We start from the raw sequence: 21,086 nt of genomic DNA on the forward strand, positions 1-21,086 counted from the left end.
CAGCCAGTTTAACGAATTACTGTCCCATGTGTATACTGCCGCTAACACCACAATGCAAACAGCTGTGTTTGGAATTTAGCTATGACCAGAAAGCATTGACTGCTGAAGAACAACATTCCACTGTGTTCAGCAATGGACTTCCCTGGGTGACCAGTGCTGGCGAGTATGGTGATAGAGAATAGTGGTCCAATTCTTCCATTGTTTTGGAGGGGCACAGCAATGGTGCTCCTAGTGTCATGCTGTGGGGAGCCATCAGTTATCACTTCGTCACAGCTGCTAGTGACTGATGGAACCCTGACAGCAAAACAGTATGTCGCAGACACCCTGCATCCTCATGAGTGACCTTTCATGGTGTCATGGTGCCATTTCTCATAAGGAAAATGCTCATTCACATATGGCATGTGCTTCTACGAATTGTGTGATGTTATGGTAGTCACATGGCCAACAAGTTCTGTCCTTGATAGAACTTGTGTGGGACCAGCTCGGATGTCAACTCCATCCTAGTGCCAGTATTCAGGATATCAAGGACCAATTAGCATCCAAGCTATAGGACATTTAACATTATCCTGATAAGTGGATTCATACTGCCAAGTTATTTGTAAATCTGACTTGATTTTTTAAAACAATGAAAAACCCAGGTTGGAATATCAACAGTATTATGAAAAGGATGGATTGCTACTCACTGTGAAGATGACACGTGGTGCTGCAGACAGGCACAACAAAAAGACTGTTACACACTTAGCTTTTGGCCAATACCTTCTTCAGAGAAGAAAAGAAAACACACACATTTTCACACAAGCACGCACACCTCACACGTGAGTGACCGCTCTCTCCACCCACTGGGATGGGTGTGTCAAATGCTAAATGAAAAGGTCAATATTGAGCTTTAAGTAGATATAAACTGTGGCCAGAAGGGATAAGAGTGCCTCCTATGCACAGAGTTTATTTTATTTAATTTATTTATCAATAATTTTTTTTACACATCTATTTGGGAAGCAAGCATGATGACTGGGTGCCAGGGGTATGGTGCTACCTACTCACTTTAAGGTTCACTGTATATCTTACATTTGCTGTCATAGAGAATAAAACTTTTGTAAATTGCTCTTGCACTGTTGTTCTAACTATAAAATCAAATTTTCTGATCATTGGATAACCTGAGAATGGTGCAGAGTACTGAAACTAGTAGCCAGATGGCAAAATTAATAAACTGTGACTATCAACCAAAATATATACTTTTTCAATATTCTATTGGTCATTTTTCCACTGACAATATGTTGGGAATATGTGAGAAATTTGATGTAATTAGCTAGAAATTATATTCATATATCTGTACCCATGAGTAAGACGACTATGGCTACTGAAGGAGAAACTGAGTCAATGTCTGAAACTGTTGCCAGTCACTGGCGGAAATGTCCAAGCATGTATACGTTTAGTAATTGGGACATTTTTTAACCTTACATCAGAAAATTGGAGAAATTAGTATTGTAGGTGAAAGCTAAGAAAAGTTTTACTATTGCTCAATTCAAGATGCATTCTCCAAGAATTTATTCAGATATTTACTTTGGAAATATAACCAACCTTGGTATATAAGTTCCCTGCAATATTTACAAGGAATACAGTAATGTTGTTGTTGCCTCAGCTTCAGGCAGACATTTGTAACCAGTTAAGTGCTATGCAGGCTAGCTACCAATGTAATTCTATAACTGGGCTCTGTAGTCGTGTTGGAGAAGCACCAAGTGTCCTGGTGTCAGTGGTTCACTGTGTTGCTAAAAGGTGTAGCACAACAAGGTGTTTCCACAGCCACATATGTGATGGGAGCCCATGACCTGTCATAACAAACCCGACTATAAAAAGTATAAATGGTCCTGTTTCAGCTGGTAGCAGCATTCCTTTGGTGTTGTACATTTATCCAGCACAGTCTCTGCCCCAGTCATCAGTTGAATGTACAGCTAAGATAATCCAGCCTCATCGAGCAGCATCACCATCTAGGCAAAGACACCATATAGCCCTGAAGGTCATTGGCTTCAAACTAGATCTGCCTAGGCGAGGCCAATCAGTGGACGCCACTGCTTCACACTCCAGCCAGTCTTCGAGGTTCCTGGGTTTGACAAGGGGCCTCCACATTTCCTGCCAGCATCACGGAGTGCTGATGGTACTTGACCAACATGTGGCTTCACCTTACAACACCAAGCTGACAAGGCCACTTGCATCAGCAAGGTTGCTGCCAGCTCTCAGCATACTGCTGGGGTTGTCATCCACTGCCTATATGCCATGACTGGCATGTGGGTTGCTACAGTCAAAGTACTATACATCAATTAATAAAGAAGAGGGCACTGTGGTACTGGAGAATCCACATCACAACTTCCCGCACATGTGACTCTGCAGTCAGAAATGGCCAGCCCGTAACATTGATTTAGGAAGAACCAGTACCTTCAAGCAACGATCTACAAGATCACTTCAGTGTGGTGATTGGAAATGAGCTGTTCTGCATGAGGTAGGATTGAGCACCAATTTCTAATTGCCTAGACTGGAGGACTGGATGGAAAGTTCAGGTGTCTAAAGGGGACTCAGTCAGTAACTTAACTAGTTTTGGAGGACACAACAAGGAAACAGATGTTAGTTTGCAGCCGGTTAGGTGTATGCAGTATAACTTACTGGGGCACAGTGTTCTATGTAGCCAGACATCTCTTGTGACTTGTTGTAAGTGTAGAATGCCTGGAAATTACACCAGGGAATATAAGGAATGCCCACGGATAACACTCAGATGTAAGAATTTGGTGTCCTCAACGCAGGAAATATGATTGTTACGTTGGTGTTGGGTCTGTTCCAACTGAATTTCTCCCTGTTACTGTGCACAAAGGCTATGCAATGAATTAACCAGAGGTGGCTGCTCCAGAGGCATTTCAAACCTTATTGAATAAGATGGTGCAGAAGCAGCTAGACAATATGAAACTGCACAAGCAATTCACTGGACTTAAAGAGCACAGGAGGGATCAATCCTCATCCAATATGTTGTACCCATCCAACACACTAGTATCACTATCCTAGTCTCTCCTTTGTCAGCTAAGGTGACAGAGGACTTGTTAGCATTTGTAGACAACCTATTAACAACCATAAAGCTAGGATGTTGGTCACAAGAACAACTTTTATGTATGTCCAAATTATGTTTGATGATGATGATTAGCGTTTTAGGGCGCACAACAGCGAGGTTATCAGCGCCTTATGTTTGATGTGGAATGCTAAGACATACACTATTTATCACTAGGAGTTATGGAATGTATGGACTTTTGATGGTGGGCTCCATGCATAAATACAAAGGAAAAAATAGCAGAAGACAGAGTGGCAGGAGCCAATGATGTGACAGAGAGCAAAGTTGCCTAAACACTGTGCTGCAAATTGGTGGTGTTGACAAGTCCTTACACACCCAAGGAAAAAACTAAGAAAAAATTGTACTTGTTACATACTTTTATACCAGTTTGTAAAGATGACCTTGTCAGTTAATGTAAACTTACAGCATCCTGCTCATACCGTATCATCCACACTGCATACATATGACCCTTTCAGGGTACAATGGAAGCTTTACCACCATTATTGGCATTGGTCCCAAAAAAAAAAAAAAACGGCGGGGGGTAAGAAGGGAAAGTGACATGGCAGATTGAGCAAACTGCTCTCACGCAATCTGTGTGTACTTTGCCATATGCACTAATATCTAGAGATGTGATGATGTAAAGAGGAGAGGTGTTTGATTGCAGTTTCCTTGCATTACGCAACATTGCCTATGGAAAAGGCTGCACAACTGCAGCCACAGGAGGTGGATGCCTGCAGGTGTGACAGCGACAAGGTGGAGTACATCAGGAAGGATTTTAAGGTCCTGAATGAAGTGTGGTAAATACCAGGTATTGTGGGCCACTCATGATAACCTACAGGGAAAGTTACAGTAGGCCATGGATCTAGTGCTGCACATCCTGAGAATGTGTAAATGGGGATGGATACATGTAGGAGAAAGATTGTTGAAGACTGTCTTCAGGACAGCTGACACCGACAATATGAGGCAAGTGAAAGATACATTAGGACATGTGCAAGTGGAAGTGGGGGGCAAAAGAGTTATGGCTGAATGGTGTACAAACCAGTTGAATAATCTGGAACAGGGAGTGTTGATTAATACTTGATTACTATAACAGTTAATTGGTGAGCTGACTAGCTACTTTAAGGCTGCATACAATAAAGTATTGTACAAGCATAATTAGACTTGTTACACATACAGCTGGCTGGCAAGACTTCTGTGCGCCCTCGCTAATAATACTGGCAATGCTTAAATAGAAGTAGTAACATTACAGGAAGTCTTGCACCTTGCAGTCTGAGCAACTAACTTCAAATATATTTCTTTTAGGACATTTTCTGGGAGAACTACACCAGGCTCAGGCTGAACTACCAACAATACTGAAACTAATTGAGTCTCCAGTGGAAAATAGACTGTTGTATTATAATCTTGCAACAGCGGAGGTTAATGCCGACCATGCCTGAATGATGTAGCAGTACAATTACCTGTAGGAGGCAGTCACAGCAGATTTAGAAACACCTTGTGATACACTTGTATCAATGAAGTGGGTGACTTTAGAAAAGGAGATTCTGTTAGTTATGGTGTACAGGATGACTCACATGTTGATGGCAGTAGTCGAGCTGTACTAATAACAACAGGTTAAGGTATACCCCCCCTCCTTGGTGGTCCAGTCTGTCATTGGGACTAGCAAACTGGAACAGCTCATCAAGTGAACAGATACCCTGATATTCACTAGCCCATATTTCACAAATTAGGACCTCATTGTGTGTACTTAGTGTATGACTCAGTCGTAGCTATCACCAGCTGTCATGAGCAGGGACACTCAAGGGGGAGAGAACATCTGGAATTACAGAACGGTGGAATACTGCAAAATGGTACTCAATGTGAGGTCTTGGGATTGACTTTTTGGCTACCAGTGACAATAACAAGGACTACAGCTCTGAACCTACATATCCTCTGCTGCATCTGCCCAATAATCCTTTCAAAATTTTGCAAGTGAAAAACACCTATCAGAATGCTACCCTCAATCCTGCCAGACTTAATTTCTTTTACGAGTTGTTAGCAGCACAGATTGGGTGCATTAACACATACTATTAGTTTTTCCAGCATTCCACAATAATGCAGTGGGTACCAGCACTGAGTCATGGTAATGGCAATTTTGACCTTGAAAACTTTCTTAATCTTGTCATTGTTAGTGCAGCCTACATTCATTATTGGCAAAGAGCAATACACCCACCTGATCTCGCAGTCCTTTACTTACCAAACCACTGTGTCGACCACAGAGTTTAACCAAACTGTCGGGACATTCTAGGTGTACCAGTCCTTGTATGCCGTGTGACAAAGTGTATTGGGAAGAAGAACAGAAAATGCATGAAGTGTGAATAATGGTGTCAGAAAGATTGCACCACAAGTGCAGGTGAAAAACTATAGACACAGTAGTATTGTGTTATTTTAGTAGTTCACAGTTTCAGAAGCAGCCCAGAACTCGAAGGTCAAAATTCTCACAAGTGTAGAGGAGCTTCAGGCAGGCTTTCACAATCAGCTGCTTGTTTTGTGGGCCAGCCACTGACATAATTCTGTAGCTGGACATCACAACAGCGATGACACGGCACCCTGCAATGTGGTTTGCTGCCCTCAGTGGCTTATTGTGTTGCCACATAGAGTAACACAACGCAGCAATTTCCACAGTTAAGTACATGACAAGAGCTTACCACTTGTCACAATGCACCTGGCCAGAGGAAGTATAAATGCTCCCCATTCAGCCAGTAACTCCATTTCTTCAGCATTGTGCATTCAACTGACACAGTCTGCATGCCTGTCATTGGTCAAATGTAGAGTTGATGAAGAATTACTTTGATGGTGTGCAGAAATGCATTCTCGTTCTCAGCACTAGGCACGTCCAACCCTCTGTCCTGAAGGGGTGGATGCCTCAGTTGCCCACCGCATACACAGCTGTGATCCTTATCCATTACAAATGAAGTGTTCTCTGCCCGCCTCTTGTAAACTCTGAGGCAGTGGTGTGTGCACACCAGTTGCACTGCAACATTTTTCAAATGATTTTAAAGGAGATAATCCATAAAATAAATGATTCTCACATATCTCATAGCGTCATTGGTCAGCTTCATTACAAACCACCTGTCATTTCACTATCAGTCATAATTACTTTGATATATCTATATTTAGTAACGTAATGTGCTAAAATCGAGTAATTTGCAATGAAAAATTCGGGTCACTATGAATTTGCACTTGATGATGCTAGTCCACATGTTGCTGCGTACAATATAGTGCTAACACATTGAATATTTCTTTAAATTTGAGATGAGGTCTATAGCTATCGTGAATCTCAGGGAAATGGATTGTTTGTGGTTTACTCATTTCTGATTGTCTGTGCACACAAGAATGGAAGAGAAATATTCATACTGTCCTTCAGATCTCATAAATGGTTTGCAATACTGAGATGAATTTTTAGCAAATGACAGCATGCAAAGCAGAGAGTATTTTGCCACACATCTAACGTGTGACTTTCTTACCTGCTGCGATATATGAAGGACTACAATTTTTTCAATGAAATTATGTAATTCTTCCAAGGGCTGTCAGTAGCTGCTGAAATGAGCATTAGTATGGATTTTGTAACACAATAAATGAAAGAATCACTCTTTCATTTTTATACCAAAGGTATACAAGACAGGTGAAAATAAATCATTCTATCTGACCCAGTTTCAGCATAATCCTGTACCGATGGAGTTTTTAATAATAAATGGTTGACTTGTTGGATTATTTGTTGTACTAGCATCATCTGTTAATAGGTCCTTTGCAGACTCGCTTGCCGTTTACTTACAAGTTCTACGCAGTAGGCATTTGTGCAAAGGCTTACACTGTAGAACTACAGTTCCCCTACCATTACTGCTGTCCCCTCCCCTATCATGTCTTCTCACAGCTAGTGGCCAAGTAATATTGCATGCACTCTACAGTTAAGCTACTCCAGCCACACTGAGCAACATCACAAAATATTTGAAGCCACTGATATATGAGCTGCCATCTACCCCTAATGCCTCTGGGTTTAGAACTGGATCTGCCAAGGTAAGGACACGTGGCTTAACCTTTCATAACCAAACTGACAAGGAAACTTGGGTTAGCTAATTCACTACCTGCCACCACTGTCACAGCATACTGTTGGGGATGTCACCCACTACCTGCCACGTACCTGGGCTGCTACAGGTGAAGTACTGTATGGAAGACAGATATTAGGAAAAACAAGGGAATACAATGCAGAAAAACATCAAATATTTGTTGATTTTAAAGCAGCAGACAATGTTTCATTACTCATGAATTACTTCATAATTTTTTATAGAGTGATATTAACAGGTGATGTGTATTATGGTGTAAGGTATAAAGAAAATATCCCCCAGGGAAACTAATACATTATGAGTCAGAATTTCTGGCCAATGCTTACCTTCAGGAGACAAAGAATGTGGTACTGCCAACAGACAGATACAATAGTGACACACTGGCTAGCATCCAGAACTAATAGTTTTTCCCTGGGGAGAGGAGAGTGATGGGCTGCAGAGGGTTCAAAAGTAAAAGCAGCAGGATGAGAGTGACCACATGTAGGTTGTCACTTTTACTTTTATATGTGTCTATTGGCAGTTCTATGTGTTTTGCCTTCTGAAAGTAAGTTATGGGGATGAATCTTATATCATAATGTATGGTGAATTGTATAATTCATGGGTTATCCCATGTGAAATCAACCAACACAAAAATAAATTTGAATCTTGCTGATTTAGAGTTTTGTACTTTTTTGTCATTTTATTCTACCAATCAAAATAACATAAAGTCCAAAATTAAAGATTTTTGGGCATTTTCTTTTGGGTTATTAATTTTCAAAGTTCCCAAAATTTTGCAATTTTTTTCCACCTTAAAATGGCTATATCTCAGAAAGTATTTGACTTACAGACCTGAAATATGTACCAATTTATTCAAATTATTACAAGGTTTAAAAATATATGCCACTTTACTGTATTCATAAAAAAAGTTAATATTCCTAAAGCATTTTTTTTAAATTCTTGTACACTGTTTGTTAATACGGATGCCAAATTTCATGATGGGGTCCCACTGGGAACATATTAAAATAAATTTTATTTTACTGTGATTTACTTTTCCAACTACATCAAAATTTTTCAGGCAGTTCATAAAATGTAATTTAAAATGAAATTATTGTGTGCTTCAGTTTACGATTTTAACAATGTAGTAAACAATACAATACAACAACCCAAATAAGGTAAGGTGTATTATGTTTTTTTTCATTTAACATAATTTTTAGATCAGTTTTTTACTTTTGTAACACAATGAAAAATAAATACAACCTGAGGAAACAAAATTAACAAAGCACTGGAGGGGGAAAAGGGGGAGCGGTTGCTGGAATGCAGTACAAGTGATGCACAAGACAGGCACATCTACAGCAGCCATTCCGAAATGGTAGTAGCGTTATTTTACACAGAATGGAATACATTTTGGTACAGTTAGTGGACTCCAGCACTTATAATCACTGTACTACATTACTAGGTTTGTAAAATGATATTTAAAAAAAAGTGTTGTACTTTTTACTCTTTATATCTAATGTTTTATTATAATTTACACTTAACAATTTTACATTTTTATGTCTATTACAGGTTTTATCTTTTTGATGCATGTGATTTCTCTTTCATCTACTTCTTAAGAATAAAAGAAACTTTGGATAAAAAGTAGTCAAAATTTTGTTATTGTAACCCCTTAAAGAGAAACTCATACTGGGTGAATAAGGATCTTGGAAATGTAACTTCTTGGATGATTGATCTGAACTTGGGTATTTAAGAAGGAATGAAAATCTGCACTTCATGTAGATTGAAACTATCTAAAGAAAGAAAATCTGAGCTGCTGTTAATAGAAAGCAAAGGATCTTATGGAAAGATACAACTGACTTGTAGCACATCTGTTGACTCTGAGTTTGTGGATGTTGGAGGCAACCTGCATTTGTTGAACACATATTTGACTTCAATAGGAGAATTCCCAGTAGCAAAACAGAAATGTATCAGCTTAAAGAAATATTGCAAAGATAAAGCCAAAAAAATCACATGTTAAATAGGTAAAACTTTCTTTCATGGAGAAACTGGCGATAATCATAAAATATGGGGTTGTGATGATCCACAAACGGGAATGATTGACCAGTTTAAAGACAAATTTGACACTTCCAACAAAAGTGAAAAATTTTTAATGTTGACTTCACTACGAAGAAGAAGAAGAAGAAGAAGAAAGAAAGAAAGAAAGAAAGAAAGTAAAGGATGTATTCTCTGCTCCTGATCCTAAGCCTGGACAATCCTTTTCTGCCAAAAGTGTTCTGCTGGTGAAAGAGTTTTACTGTAATGATGATATTAGTAGGCAAATGCCTGGCAAAAAGGATTACATTTCTTTGCGAAAAGACAGTGATGGCAAGCTCAAAAAAGATTAATTTTAGGAAACCTAAGAGTAGTGTACAAACTTTTCAAACCAAATTACACACAGGACCAAGTTGAATACTCAAAGTTTGCTGAATTAAGGCCAAAAAAATTGGAGCAAGTGCAACACATACTGTTTGCATTTGTACAGTTCATCAAAATGTGAAACAAATGACAGCTGGCGCAAAATTGTGCAAGGTTCCATACCAGAATATGAATGCTCACTTCCCACATACAGACACTGGCAGGTTGAAAATTATGAGCAACCCACCAAATACTTAGTGCTTCACAAATGAATGTGAGTACTGCCCTGATGCAAACACTTTTAATTTCTGCTCTTCAAGAGGAAATGATTGAAAACATATCTTACAAACAGCAGATTACTGTTAATTGCTGCTTGTTTAAGACTGTAACTAAATCAACAGAGGAATTTGTGCAAGATTCCTGTACGCGACAAATACGGCTAAAATGACATTTGTTGCAAAACAGCATCCTGCTTTTTTCTGAAAATAAAACTTCACTAATGCAGAATGAAGCTACAGTTGTAAGTGATTTTGCCAAAAATTATTCTTTTGTGCTTCAAGATGAAACCCAAGGATTCCACTGAAATAATTCCATGGTCACAGTGCTTCCATGCATTTTATTTTATTATGAGATAAAAAATAAAAAAAAATGAACAAAATATCCTCACCTATATCAAACTGTTTGACTTGCAAGACAGTATGTGTACATGTGTTCCAAAAAAGCTTCTAGAGTTTATAAGGCTTGATTTTCTTCCTAATTTGAAAAAAAAATCAGTAATTTCAGTAATGGTTTAGCAGCGCAATATAAGAATCGAAAAAAACTTGACTAAGTTACGTCATTGTGCTGAAGATTTTGTAGGAATTGAGGCAGAATGGCATTTTTATGATACTTCACAAGGAAACAGGGTGTGCAATGGTTTGGCAGCACAGCAAAAAGGCTTGCAGGCAAATGTAGTCTGCAAAATTCTGTCAGTAATGAAATATTAACTCCATTCTAATTGCTTGAGTGGAGTAAGGCAAACATCCCCCAATTGTATCAGGGTGGGCCGGCCACTAGAGGCCAACTGTAGGAAGCATGCACACTGGTGACTACCGTCTATATATGCATGGAGCTGTGCTGACTCATCCTCACTATGTTCTTTTAGTTTGTATTGTTCACATCAGTTGTTCTGTGTATTGCTTCTGTTGCACCTTCTGTATGATTCTTTGGTCTTATTACGTGTGGAGTCACAAGAGGCTTATTTCAGCTATTATTCAGAGGTTTATGAATAAGGCCATATTTACTTTACTTGGATTGGTTTTGTGTATTACTTGGTTACTACACAACTGGAAACCACACTTATAGACTGCACATGCGGAAACCATCTGATCCTCGTCGCCAGTCACATAGAAACCAACTAATAAATGAAACTGATCCAAGCAACACAAATATGGCTTTATTCATAAACCTCTGAACAATAATGGAAAAAACCCTCATGACTCCACACATAACAGGCCAAAAGAATCACACAGAAGGTTCATCATAAGCAACACATAGAACAACTGATATGAGCGGCACAAACTAAAAGAATGTAGTGAGGGTAAGCTGGCACTGCTCCACTCATGTATTGGTGCGAGCCACAAGTAGACGGTGTAGTGGAAACTGCTGTGTGCATGCTTCCTCCAGGTAGCCTCTAGTGGCTGGCCCATGGGCTGAAACAGTTGGAAGTTGATTTAAGTACACATGCATGACGACACTACACTTGGCACACTTGCACTCACACACACTTAGTAGCAGGATACAGCATAACTGGGTCATTATTACGTTTTTCTTAGTCAATAAAATTTTTCTGGGTTTGTGACCACATTGCCAACGTGTAAAACTACCGACTTTCAGTCACTGTAAGAAGTGACCTCCTCCAGTTTTTGTTTACTCCTGAATGAGAAAACTTTGTTTCTTATATATACTTGCATACGTGGCGGTTATGTAATTCCGATAGGCTGTTAAGGATGAAAGGGAGGAATGTTAGAAGTTCTTTATTGGTATTTTTATTATTTCTTTTCATTGGTGGAGGCTCAACATTTCGATTCGTGTTTGCATTAACTCTTGTGATTGGTGGAAATCGGCGAATGGAAAGCCAGGCGGCAGTTACGAAGTGGCATTGCTTTCCTGCTTTCTAGCGCTGGCTGAGGTGTGCCAGTACTCTATATACCTGTGGCCACTGTGGTCTCCTGCATGCCTGTGTGTATTGCTTCATGTGGGCTGTCGTCTTGTAATGCTGTTATTGCTGTCAGATGTTGTAAGGTGGTACCCATCTTCTCTGTTCATATTGGTGGGTCACTTGGCTATTTCTATTGCCTCTCTAATCTTCCTCCTGAAAGTAAGAGGCTGTTTTGCCAGTATGTGAGCTGAACCAAAATCAATATGTTTGCTGCACTCATCCTGGTGTTCTGCTGCTGCTGACTTGGTGTGTTGTCTTAGTGGGATATATCTTTCATGTTCAAATTAGATAACAGTGATGTCTGCAGGTGTATAAGAAACAAAGTTTTCTCATTCAGCAGTAAACAAAAACACCCTGAAGGAGGTCACTTGCAACAGTGATGGAAACATCAGTAGTTTTAAATACCGACAATGTAGTCACATACTCAGAAAAATGTTATTCACTGTGACAATGGCCGCAGAAGCCTATGTTTATAAATGCTTTTCTTGTTGAAGATGAATAGAAAACTTTTCACGAAAGGGCATGTAAACAACTCATTGTTAAATAGTAACAGCTACACCAATGTTTAGTTACTAATATTAATTAATAAAGATATATCTGTAAAAGGCAGGTACAGTTAAGTAAATTATTTGCAGTCTTTCTTGAGCATGCAGTGTTACGTTGTGTCTTCATATATTTTCTTAATTAGCCTGAGAAGGCCAACACTGACTTTACATTCTAATAATATAATATATTATCACTAAATGATAAATAACAATCATTTTACAATCTTATATGATTTTTGCCATTTAAGGTTTCCATTACAACTTTGTAATAAGTGCCGGAAGTTGGGCTAACCAGCAAAATAAAATTTATTTTAATATATTCCCATTGGAATACCATCACGAAATTTGGCACACACATTTACAAATAGTGTATAAGTAACATAAATTTTTTTCAAAAGAAAAAATTGTTGTTACAGTGCCACGAGATTTAAAAGTGCCGCTACGTCAGTACACAAACACGGCGATAGAGGCGCTCCGCAGCTCGGCTGAGCGCGGGAGCGCCACCTAGCTATGAACGGCGCCGGCCGCATGTCACGGCACGGCAGTTGAGTGACAGCTACGGAGTTGGTAGCATGGAACCCACTATTGTTTCTACGTTTGTATATCCACGCAATTTGTTAGTGAATTAAAGGTTATAACACTTTTTGGCGACGAGGTCGGATAATTTTTTTCCAGCGTTGGAGTATTGCGCGTTCGTGTCTGGGCAGACATGGAACAGCTTATGCAAGCACTCATTGAACAACAAACACAGCTGACGGCTGCTATTCAGGCGTTGTCGACGTCGCTTACTCATCGTCTGTCGTCCTCTTCTCCGCCTCCGTTCCCTCCTTACGACGAGGCCGCTGAAGACTGGGAGGATTATGAGAAGCGTTTGCGGCAACACTTCTTGGCTTTCGGCGTTGTCGATGCTCCGATGTGTAAGTCGTTATTTCTATCTTGGATTTCCCCACGGATCTATCAGCTGCTATCTCAGTTAGCACCTCTGCGGGAACCTGCCTCTCTGACCTTCCAAGAAATGTGTGATTTATTGTCTAACTATTACCGAAAAAACACCCACGTCGTTGCCGCCCGCGTGGCGTTCTACCAGTGTCGTAAACAGCCCCATCAATCTTACCGGGCTTGGACGGCGGAACTACACGGTCTGAGTAGGAAATGTCAGTTTGTCACGGACACTCATCATGAGTCTTATGCTGATTCAATGGTTAGGGATGCTATTCTACGGCTTGCTCCTGATAAAGAAGTTCGGCAACGTGCCCTACAACTGCCAAACCCGTCGTTGTCGGAAGTTCTAAGCATCGCTCAATCCTTTGAAGTGTCTCACGCTGCTGGCGCGCAAATAAACGCGTGGTGTGATGTGGGCGCTGTACAGTCAACTTTCGACACGGACAATTTGCCTGTTTCCCAGGAGAACGATGATGTGGCGGCGGTTCACTCGCGTAAACAACGTCGCGTTGGGCCGCAACGCTCGCAGCGAAAACAGCAACCACAGAAACAGGTTCGTTCCGCCCTTCCTTCTTGTCCACGTTGTTTCGTACAGCATGACAGGGCCGCGTGTCCAAAACGTTGGGCCACGTGTAATTCATGTAGGAAAAAAGGCCACATTGCTTCTGTGTGTCAGTCCCCTCACGTTCCTGTCGACGAGGACGAGGCATCGGACATGGATGTTAACTGTGTGCTTTCTCAAACAAATAAGTTGTTTGTTACTGTTCGTGTTCTGGATAAAGACATTCGCATGCAAGTGGACACTGGCTCAGCAGTAACTCTCATTAATTCTCGCACGTATTTGGAGTTGGGCTCCCCTCCCTTGTCTCCAGTTACACGAAATCTGAGAACTTATAATAAACAGAAAATTCCTATCGTTGGCCAGTTTGATGCTTCCATTGCTTACAAGTCTGTTGTTCGGCCCCTCACGTTTTACGTGGTGGATCATGCGGGCACTGAAAATCTGTTCGGTTATGATGCTTTCCAGTTGTTTGGGTTCTCCATTGATGATGATGTGCACCTCATATCTGAGGATATTCCATATCAACAGCTGGATGGATTGTGTTCTGAATTCTCGTCCGTGTTCTCTGCTGGTCTGGGTCATGCCAAGGATTTTGAAGCCCACATTACTCTTAAACCTACAGCTCGCCCTAAGTTTTTCCGGGCACGCCCTATTCCGATGGCGTTGCGGGCACCTGTCAAGGCTGAGATAGACAGGTTAACAGCTTCAGGGATTCTCCTTCCTGTTACCTCCAGCGAATGGGCATCGCCAATCGTGGTGGTTTCTAAACCCAACGGGAGTCTACAATTGTGTGGCGATTTTAAAGTTACTGTCAACGCTCAGAGTCTCATTGACACTTATCCTCTTCCCCGTCCTGAGGAGTTATTTACCAAGCTCGCTGGGGGCCAGTTCTTTTCCAAACTTGACTTATCGGAGGCATACCATCAGTTGCCGTTGGATGCGTCTTCCAAGGAATTTCTCGTCATCAACACTCCTTGTGGGTTGTATCAGTACCAGCGGTTACCATTTGGTGTCGCTAGCGCACCGGCCATTTTTCAGCGGTTTTTGGAACAGCTCACGGCTTCCGTTCCTGGCTGCATCAACTACCTGGATGACATTGTTGTCACGGGGGCCTCCACTGAGGAACACCTTCGCAATTTGCGTTCATTATTTCGGGTTCTGCATTCGGCTGGGTTGAAGTGCAATCTGGACAAGTCACAGTTCTTCCAACCCTCCATTGTGTATCTTGGTTTCCACTTGTCCCGTGAAGGTATACGTCCTCTACGTCAGCATGTTGCGGCCATTACCGCTCTCCCCCGGCCGTCTACGGTCAAAGAACTTCAGGCGTTTCTAGGCAAGATTACTTATTATCACAAATTCATTCCATCCGCGGCGGCGGTGGCTCATCCTCTGCATCAGCTGTTATGCAAAAACGTACCTTTCTGTTGGTCCGACGAGTGTGAGCAGGCTTTTGTTCGCCTGAAGGCTGATTTGCAGTCGGCGCCTTGTCTTGCCACCTTCCGTCCGGGTCAGCACTTGGTTCTGGCGACTGACGCGTCACAGTATGGCCTAGGGGCTGTTCTCGCCCATCGGTAGGAGGATGGGTCGGAACGACCCATCACCTATGCTTCAAAGACCCTCAACGATGCCCAACGGCGTTACTCTCAAATCGAAAAGGAGGCGCTCGCTATCATTTATGCTCTAAAAAAGTTCAGCGTTTTTTTGTATGGTTCTAAGTTTCACCTCATCACCGACCACAAGCCGCTGGTCTCTCAGTTCAGCCCTTCGGCGTCGCTTCTGGATAAGGCGGTTCACCGCCTGCAACGTTGGGCCTTATACTTGTCTCGTTTTCACTATGAGATTCACTATCGCCCCACGGCCCAGCACGCCAACGCTGATGCGTTGTCGCGTTTGCCGATGGGCCCCGACCCGGTTTTCGATCGAGATGAACTGCTCTGTTTCCACATTGATGAGGAAGAACGTCGTGCGGTCGAGGATTTTCCGCTTAAAGGTTCGCAAGTCGCGTCGGCTACTGTGCGGGACCCGGTCCTGCGTCAGGTGATCGGTTTTGTTCAACGGGGTTGGCCGGACAGGACCAAGGGCCGGGCATCGGATCCCCTTCGCAACTACCATGCCTTGCGCCTTCGTCTGTCTGTTCGTGAGGGTGTTGTTCTTCTGGCCACGGATGGCGCATCTCCACGGGTCGTGGTGCCAGCTTCTCTTCGCAAAGATGTTCTCAAACTATTGCATGAAGGCCATTGGGGGATTTCTCGGACTAAGTCCCTGGCCCGCAGGCATGTTTATTGGCCCGGTATCGATTCGGACACCTCCCACATGGTCGCTGCGTGTGGTCAGTGTGCTCAGCAAGTGGCTGCACCCCGTACAATGCCCTCTCTGTGGCCTGATCCGGCGCAGCCATGGGAACGGGTGCACGCTGACTTTGCCGGCACCTTCCTCGGCACTTATTGGCTACTGTTGATTGATGCCTTCTCGAAGTTTCCGTTTGTGGTTCGATGTCCGTCGCCCACCACTGCGGCGACGACGCTGGCTTTGTCCAAAATTTTTGCGCTAGAAGGTCTTCCCTCCACGATTGTCACAGACAACGGCCCTCAGTTCTCTTCGCAGGCCTTCCATGATTTTTGTACTGGACAAGGGATTCATCATGTTACAGCACCGCCCTTCCATCCCCAATCGAATGGGGAGGTCGAGCGCCTTGTCCGCACTTTCAAAAGCCAGATGAAAAAATTTCTTACTGATTTTTCTACCGATGACGCTCTGTTGCAATTTCTGAGATCTTATCGCTTCACGCCTCTGAGTGATCGCAGCCCTGCTGAACTCTTGCATGGCCACCAACCGCGCACTCTACTGCACCTGCTTCATCCTGTCAGGCCTAGTACTGTGTCCCCTCGTGCGGGAAAATACTCGGTGGGCGCCGACGTGTGGGCACGAGGGTATGGATCTCGCCCTAAATGGATTCCAGGGGTGGTCAAGGCTCTTCGCGGCCGCCGGCTTTGTGAAATACGTACGGACGACGGCATGGTTGTTCGTCATTACGACCAGATGCGCCCATGAGTGGTGGCCACGCCGGTGCCACCGCCCCTTCTTTCGCCTCCACCAGCCCGAGGAGCCAGTCCTGTCGCTGCTGCCGATCTCCCGTGCGTGTCGCTACAGCCAACGTTGCTGCCGCTTCCGAGTACGCCGGAACCAGCCCCAGTCGCGACGCCGCCTTCTCCGGGACTCATCTCGCTGGAGCACACCCCCAGGTCCACGACACCTATGGATGCTGCTCCGGAGTTTTCACCCATCATCTCGTCCAGGAGGCACGTTCCACGCACAGGCTTCCGTCGTGGACATTTTCGACCATATTCTCGTGTTTCTCCGCGGGATCTTCTCGGGGTCTTCCAAGAGGCCATGGATGTCTCAGCACTGTCCGTGTCTCCAAGGAAGTGAGTGTTTTTTTTCAAGGGGGGAAAAGTGTTGTGACAGTGCCACGAGATTTAAAAGTGCCACTACGTCAGTACACAAACATGGCGATAGAGGCGCTCCGCAGCTCAGCTGAGCGCGGGAGTGCCACCTGGCTATGAACGGCGCCGGCCGCATGTCACGGCACGGCAGTTGAGTGACAGCTACGGAGTTGGTAGCATGGAACCCACTATTGTTTCTACGTTTGTATATCCACGCAATTTATTAGTGAATTAAAGGTTATAACAAAAATAAATTTTGATTTCAAAATTCTATGAGTTAAAAAAAATTGTTTTGAAAATTCAGATTTTTTATGAATGTAGTAAAGTAGCATATAATTTTAAACCTTATAAGAAATTGAATAAAATGGTACAAATTTTAGGTCTGTAAGTCATGTAGTTTTTGAGATACAGCCATTTTAAGGATCCAAAAGGCGACAAAAATTGCAGAACTTTGGAAACTTCAAAAATTAATAAATTAAAAATGAACGGTTCAAAACATTTTAATTTGAGACGCTTCATCTGAACAACTCCTACTATGATATACAAAAAATTATCAAAATCTGCAATGTAAAGAACCAGACCATTGGCTGATTTCACAGGGACTACTGAGTGAGATGGTGCAGTGGTTAGCACACTGGACTCACATTCTGGCAGACAATGGTTCAAACCCATGTCTGGCCATTCTGGTTTAGATTTCCTTAAATTGCTTCAGGCAAATGCCAGGACAGTTGCTTTGAAAGGGCATGGCCGACTTTCTTCTGCATCCTTCCCTAATCCGATGGGACTGATGACCTCATTGTTTGGTCCTGTCCCCCAAATTACACACCCCCTTCCATACAGGGATGACCCTCATACGAAAAGAATAGCTTAGTAACAGAGCTTGAGCTTTACTATTTCTCGTATTATCCTGTTTCCACTCCAGTGATTATGATTTATGAACATTTGTTATTGTCAATTTGATGCTTTGTCTTCACTATGTGAATTTTACTTAAAAGTAGGATGTTATTAATGCCATCTGTATGAAGAGCATGTAAAGTCTGTTATTTTTGCCTTTGTTCTGAAGCTGTTTATACACTGTGTTATGTTGTGCTTCATGTGAATATTAGTCTTCTTAGAGAGACCAAACTGGAGCAGCAGTACCATTATCTGGTGCTTAGTGTGTTCATGGGAAAGTATATAATGTCCATTTAGAGCTTATCTGGTGAATTCTTTTTTTCCATTCATGCTTTCATTATGATTTACAAGATGAAATTTTGGTTGCACCTCAAGTATACCACACTTTGTGCATTCCTCGATGCCCTGCTGTTTTATGGATAAATCCAAACTATCCTTTCTTGTAGTTTAAAACTCTAAGTGTGCATTAAATACTTAAAACTGACTTGCAGTAATTAATAGAAGGATAGTGTATGATTCACACTATACTCTGCTATCATTGCAAGCATCTTGGTGCGAAGGGAAGAGTAGATCACAAAAAGTTACTCGATATTACAAATAGTTCACAATTATAAGAATGCTGGTACCACAGTTCATGTCCATTGCTCTCACCTGTTGGTGCGGAACCAATCATTGTTGGTCCCAAGCCTTTATACACATGACGAAACCCACCACTTCTCCAAAATCCATTAGCACTCTGAAGTCTTGTCTTCAGAGTATCGAGGGGAAATAATGTTATATCTACAGTTAATCCAGCCAAGCCACCTGCCTGAAAATATATCATTTCCATTAGCCAAATATATTCTATTTGTGTGTAACAAAAATAGGTCAGCAGCTACAGCTATAGTGATCACATGAAAATCTTGCTTTATCATGTTTTCATATCTTGAACTCTTCCCTCTTTTATCTTCATTCATACAACAAACTGCTACTAAAAGTCTTGTTTTTATAATATTATAAGCCATGTGTACAACATAAGAGCTACCCTATGATTAGGAGCTCTCTTCTGTAAAATAAATTTTCAAATATCTTCAAAAAAAATTATAATAATCATTTCAGCTTAGTCATTTACTCTATTATTTTAATGAAATGAAATGATAGTGTGGCGTTGGTGGTTGAGCGGCCCAGTCTGGGGAAGTTCGTCCACCGAGTTGCAAGTCTTACTTCAGGTGAAGCCACACTGGGTGACTTGCATGTTGATGATGATGGTGGTGATGACACCATAGCACCCAGTCCATGAGTGGAGAAAATCTCCAATCTATCCGGGAAATGAACCTGAGCCCGCTACTTGGTAGGCAAACACATTACCACTCAGCTAAGCAGGTATTATTCTAATAATGAGTTGCTTATTCCTATTAAAATTTTTGTTGCGATATAGAAGGATAAAAACTGCAATACTCTTATAAGACAGGCTTTTACCCCTCCCTTATATTGTCACAACTTGCTACTCAACTGTTTCTCTCATTCTTTTTAGAACCATAAAATAAACATGTAATGGGTGGCCGCGTCAGTTCTGGATAAAATCTCGAGCTTTCAATGATTACCTCCATCGTCATCGTCAGGAGCTGACGATGATGATGAAGGTAATTGTTGAAAGCTCGAGATTTTATCCAGAACTGACGCGGCAAGAATACCGAGAATATTTTACATATAATATAAGTGCCGTCGCGAAAAAACTTCGTTCCCATGTAATGGGTGGAATACTGAAATTTCACTATTAATCCAGCTGATAATTAGTTTTTGATTACCCGACAAAAAGAAAAGAATCCAATTAAACTGCAGGCCAGACTGCTTATGAGATTCCTATATGACATATCAAGTCATATATTCGACCAAAAACATTGCATGTGTATAAATACAAAACAACTTTTTGGCTAATGTGACAATATCGACAGAAATTCAGTGTCAGTATCAACAGAAATTCAGAGCAGTAGTTTCTGAACCATGAGAGGGGGGGGGAGGGGGGGGGGGAGAGGGAGAGGGAGAGGGAGAGGGAGAGAGAGAGAGAGAGAGAGAGAGAGAGAGAGAGAGAGGCAGGGGGTGGGGGGGGGGGTTGGGGAAATAACAGCATATTTGGAAGTATATCATGCACTTTGGTCTTCGACTATAACTGCTATGCTACTCTTGAGTGTGAATCCTATAAAAGTGCTTCCTTGGACGATCTAATATGCACACACAGCCACTGCTTAAATTTTGAATAACATTTATCAGCAATGGTAGCCAATGACCTCTGGCATAATGAGCGACCCACATTCTGCCAATGGTCTTGTTAAAGAGGGCGGATAGAATTTCTGGATATCCTTTTGCCCTTGAAGTGGAAACCTGTCTGTAACATCTGAAGAATCAGTGATGATCAATAGCATGAGGATGCAAAAGTCAATGGAAACAGCTGCATTAAAGACACATGGTGTGTCTTCACAAGAAACATAACATGTAATTGAAAAAGTGCCATTACCATCTCTCCATAGGCAAAAAATGCCAGTTTAATCCGTAATTCAGATCTCTGCAGGCCAGACTGCTTATGAGATTCCTATATGATATATCAAGTCATATATTCGACCAAAAACATTGCATGTGTATAAATACAAAACAACTTTTTGGCTAATGTGACAATATCGACAGAAATTCAGTGTCAGTATCAACAGAAATTCAGAGCAGGGGACATGATGAAACGGTAACATACTATGAGTCAGAAATCTAGGTTTGGTAAGAATACCGGAAAATCTGAATATGAAAATGCAAAGGCACAGATATAGCAGGAGCCAATGAAGTGATGAGAAAAGAATATAAGAGTTTCTAGTCAGATCAGTACAGGTAATATCATGATCAGCAGAAATTGATTTGCTACAACAGAGTAAGATTCATTATGAATAAGAGGTGAATAAGAGGGGAGGGCAAAGAGTGAA

General features: G+C 41.9%; 1 protein-coding gene across 3 annotated transcripts in view; it reads right to left on the reverse strand.

Moving 5' to 3' along the window:
- The window catches only part of LOC126161733 (S-adenosylmethionine mitochondrial carrier protein homolog), a 71,543-nt gene that overhangs the window by 47,310 nt on the left and 3,147 nt on the right, over positions 1–21,086 (reverse strand). For all 3 annotated transcript variants that reach the window (XM_049917767.1, XM_049917769.1, XM_049917768.1), the window contains one exon: positions 18,793–18,949. In XM_049917767.1, the coding sequence (XP_049773724.1) occupies positions 18,793–18,949 (157 nt within the window). The remainder of the gene's footprint in view (positions 1–18,792; positions 18,950–21,086) is intronic.

This window comes from Schistocerca cancellata, chromosome 2, assembly GCF_023864275.1.
Source record: "Schistocerca cancellata isolate TAMUIC-IGC-003103 chromosome 2, iqSchCanc2.1, whole genome shotgun sequence".
Classification (NCBI taxonomy): domain Eukaryota; kingdom Metazoa; phylum Arthropoda; class Insecta; order Orthoptera; family Acrididae; genus Schistocerca; species Schistocerca cancellata.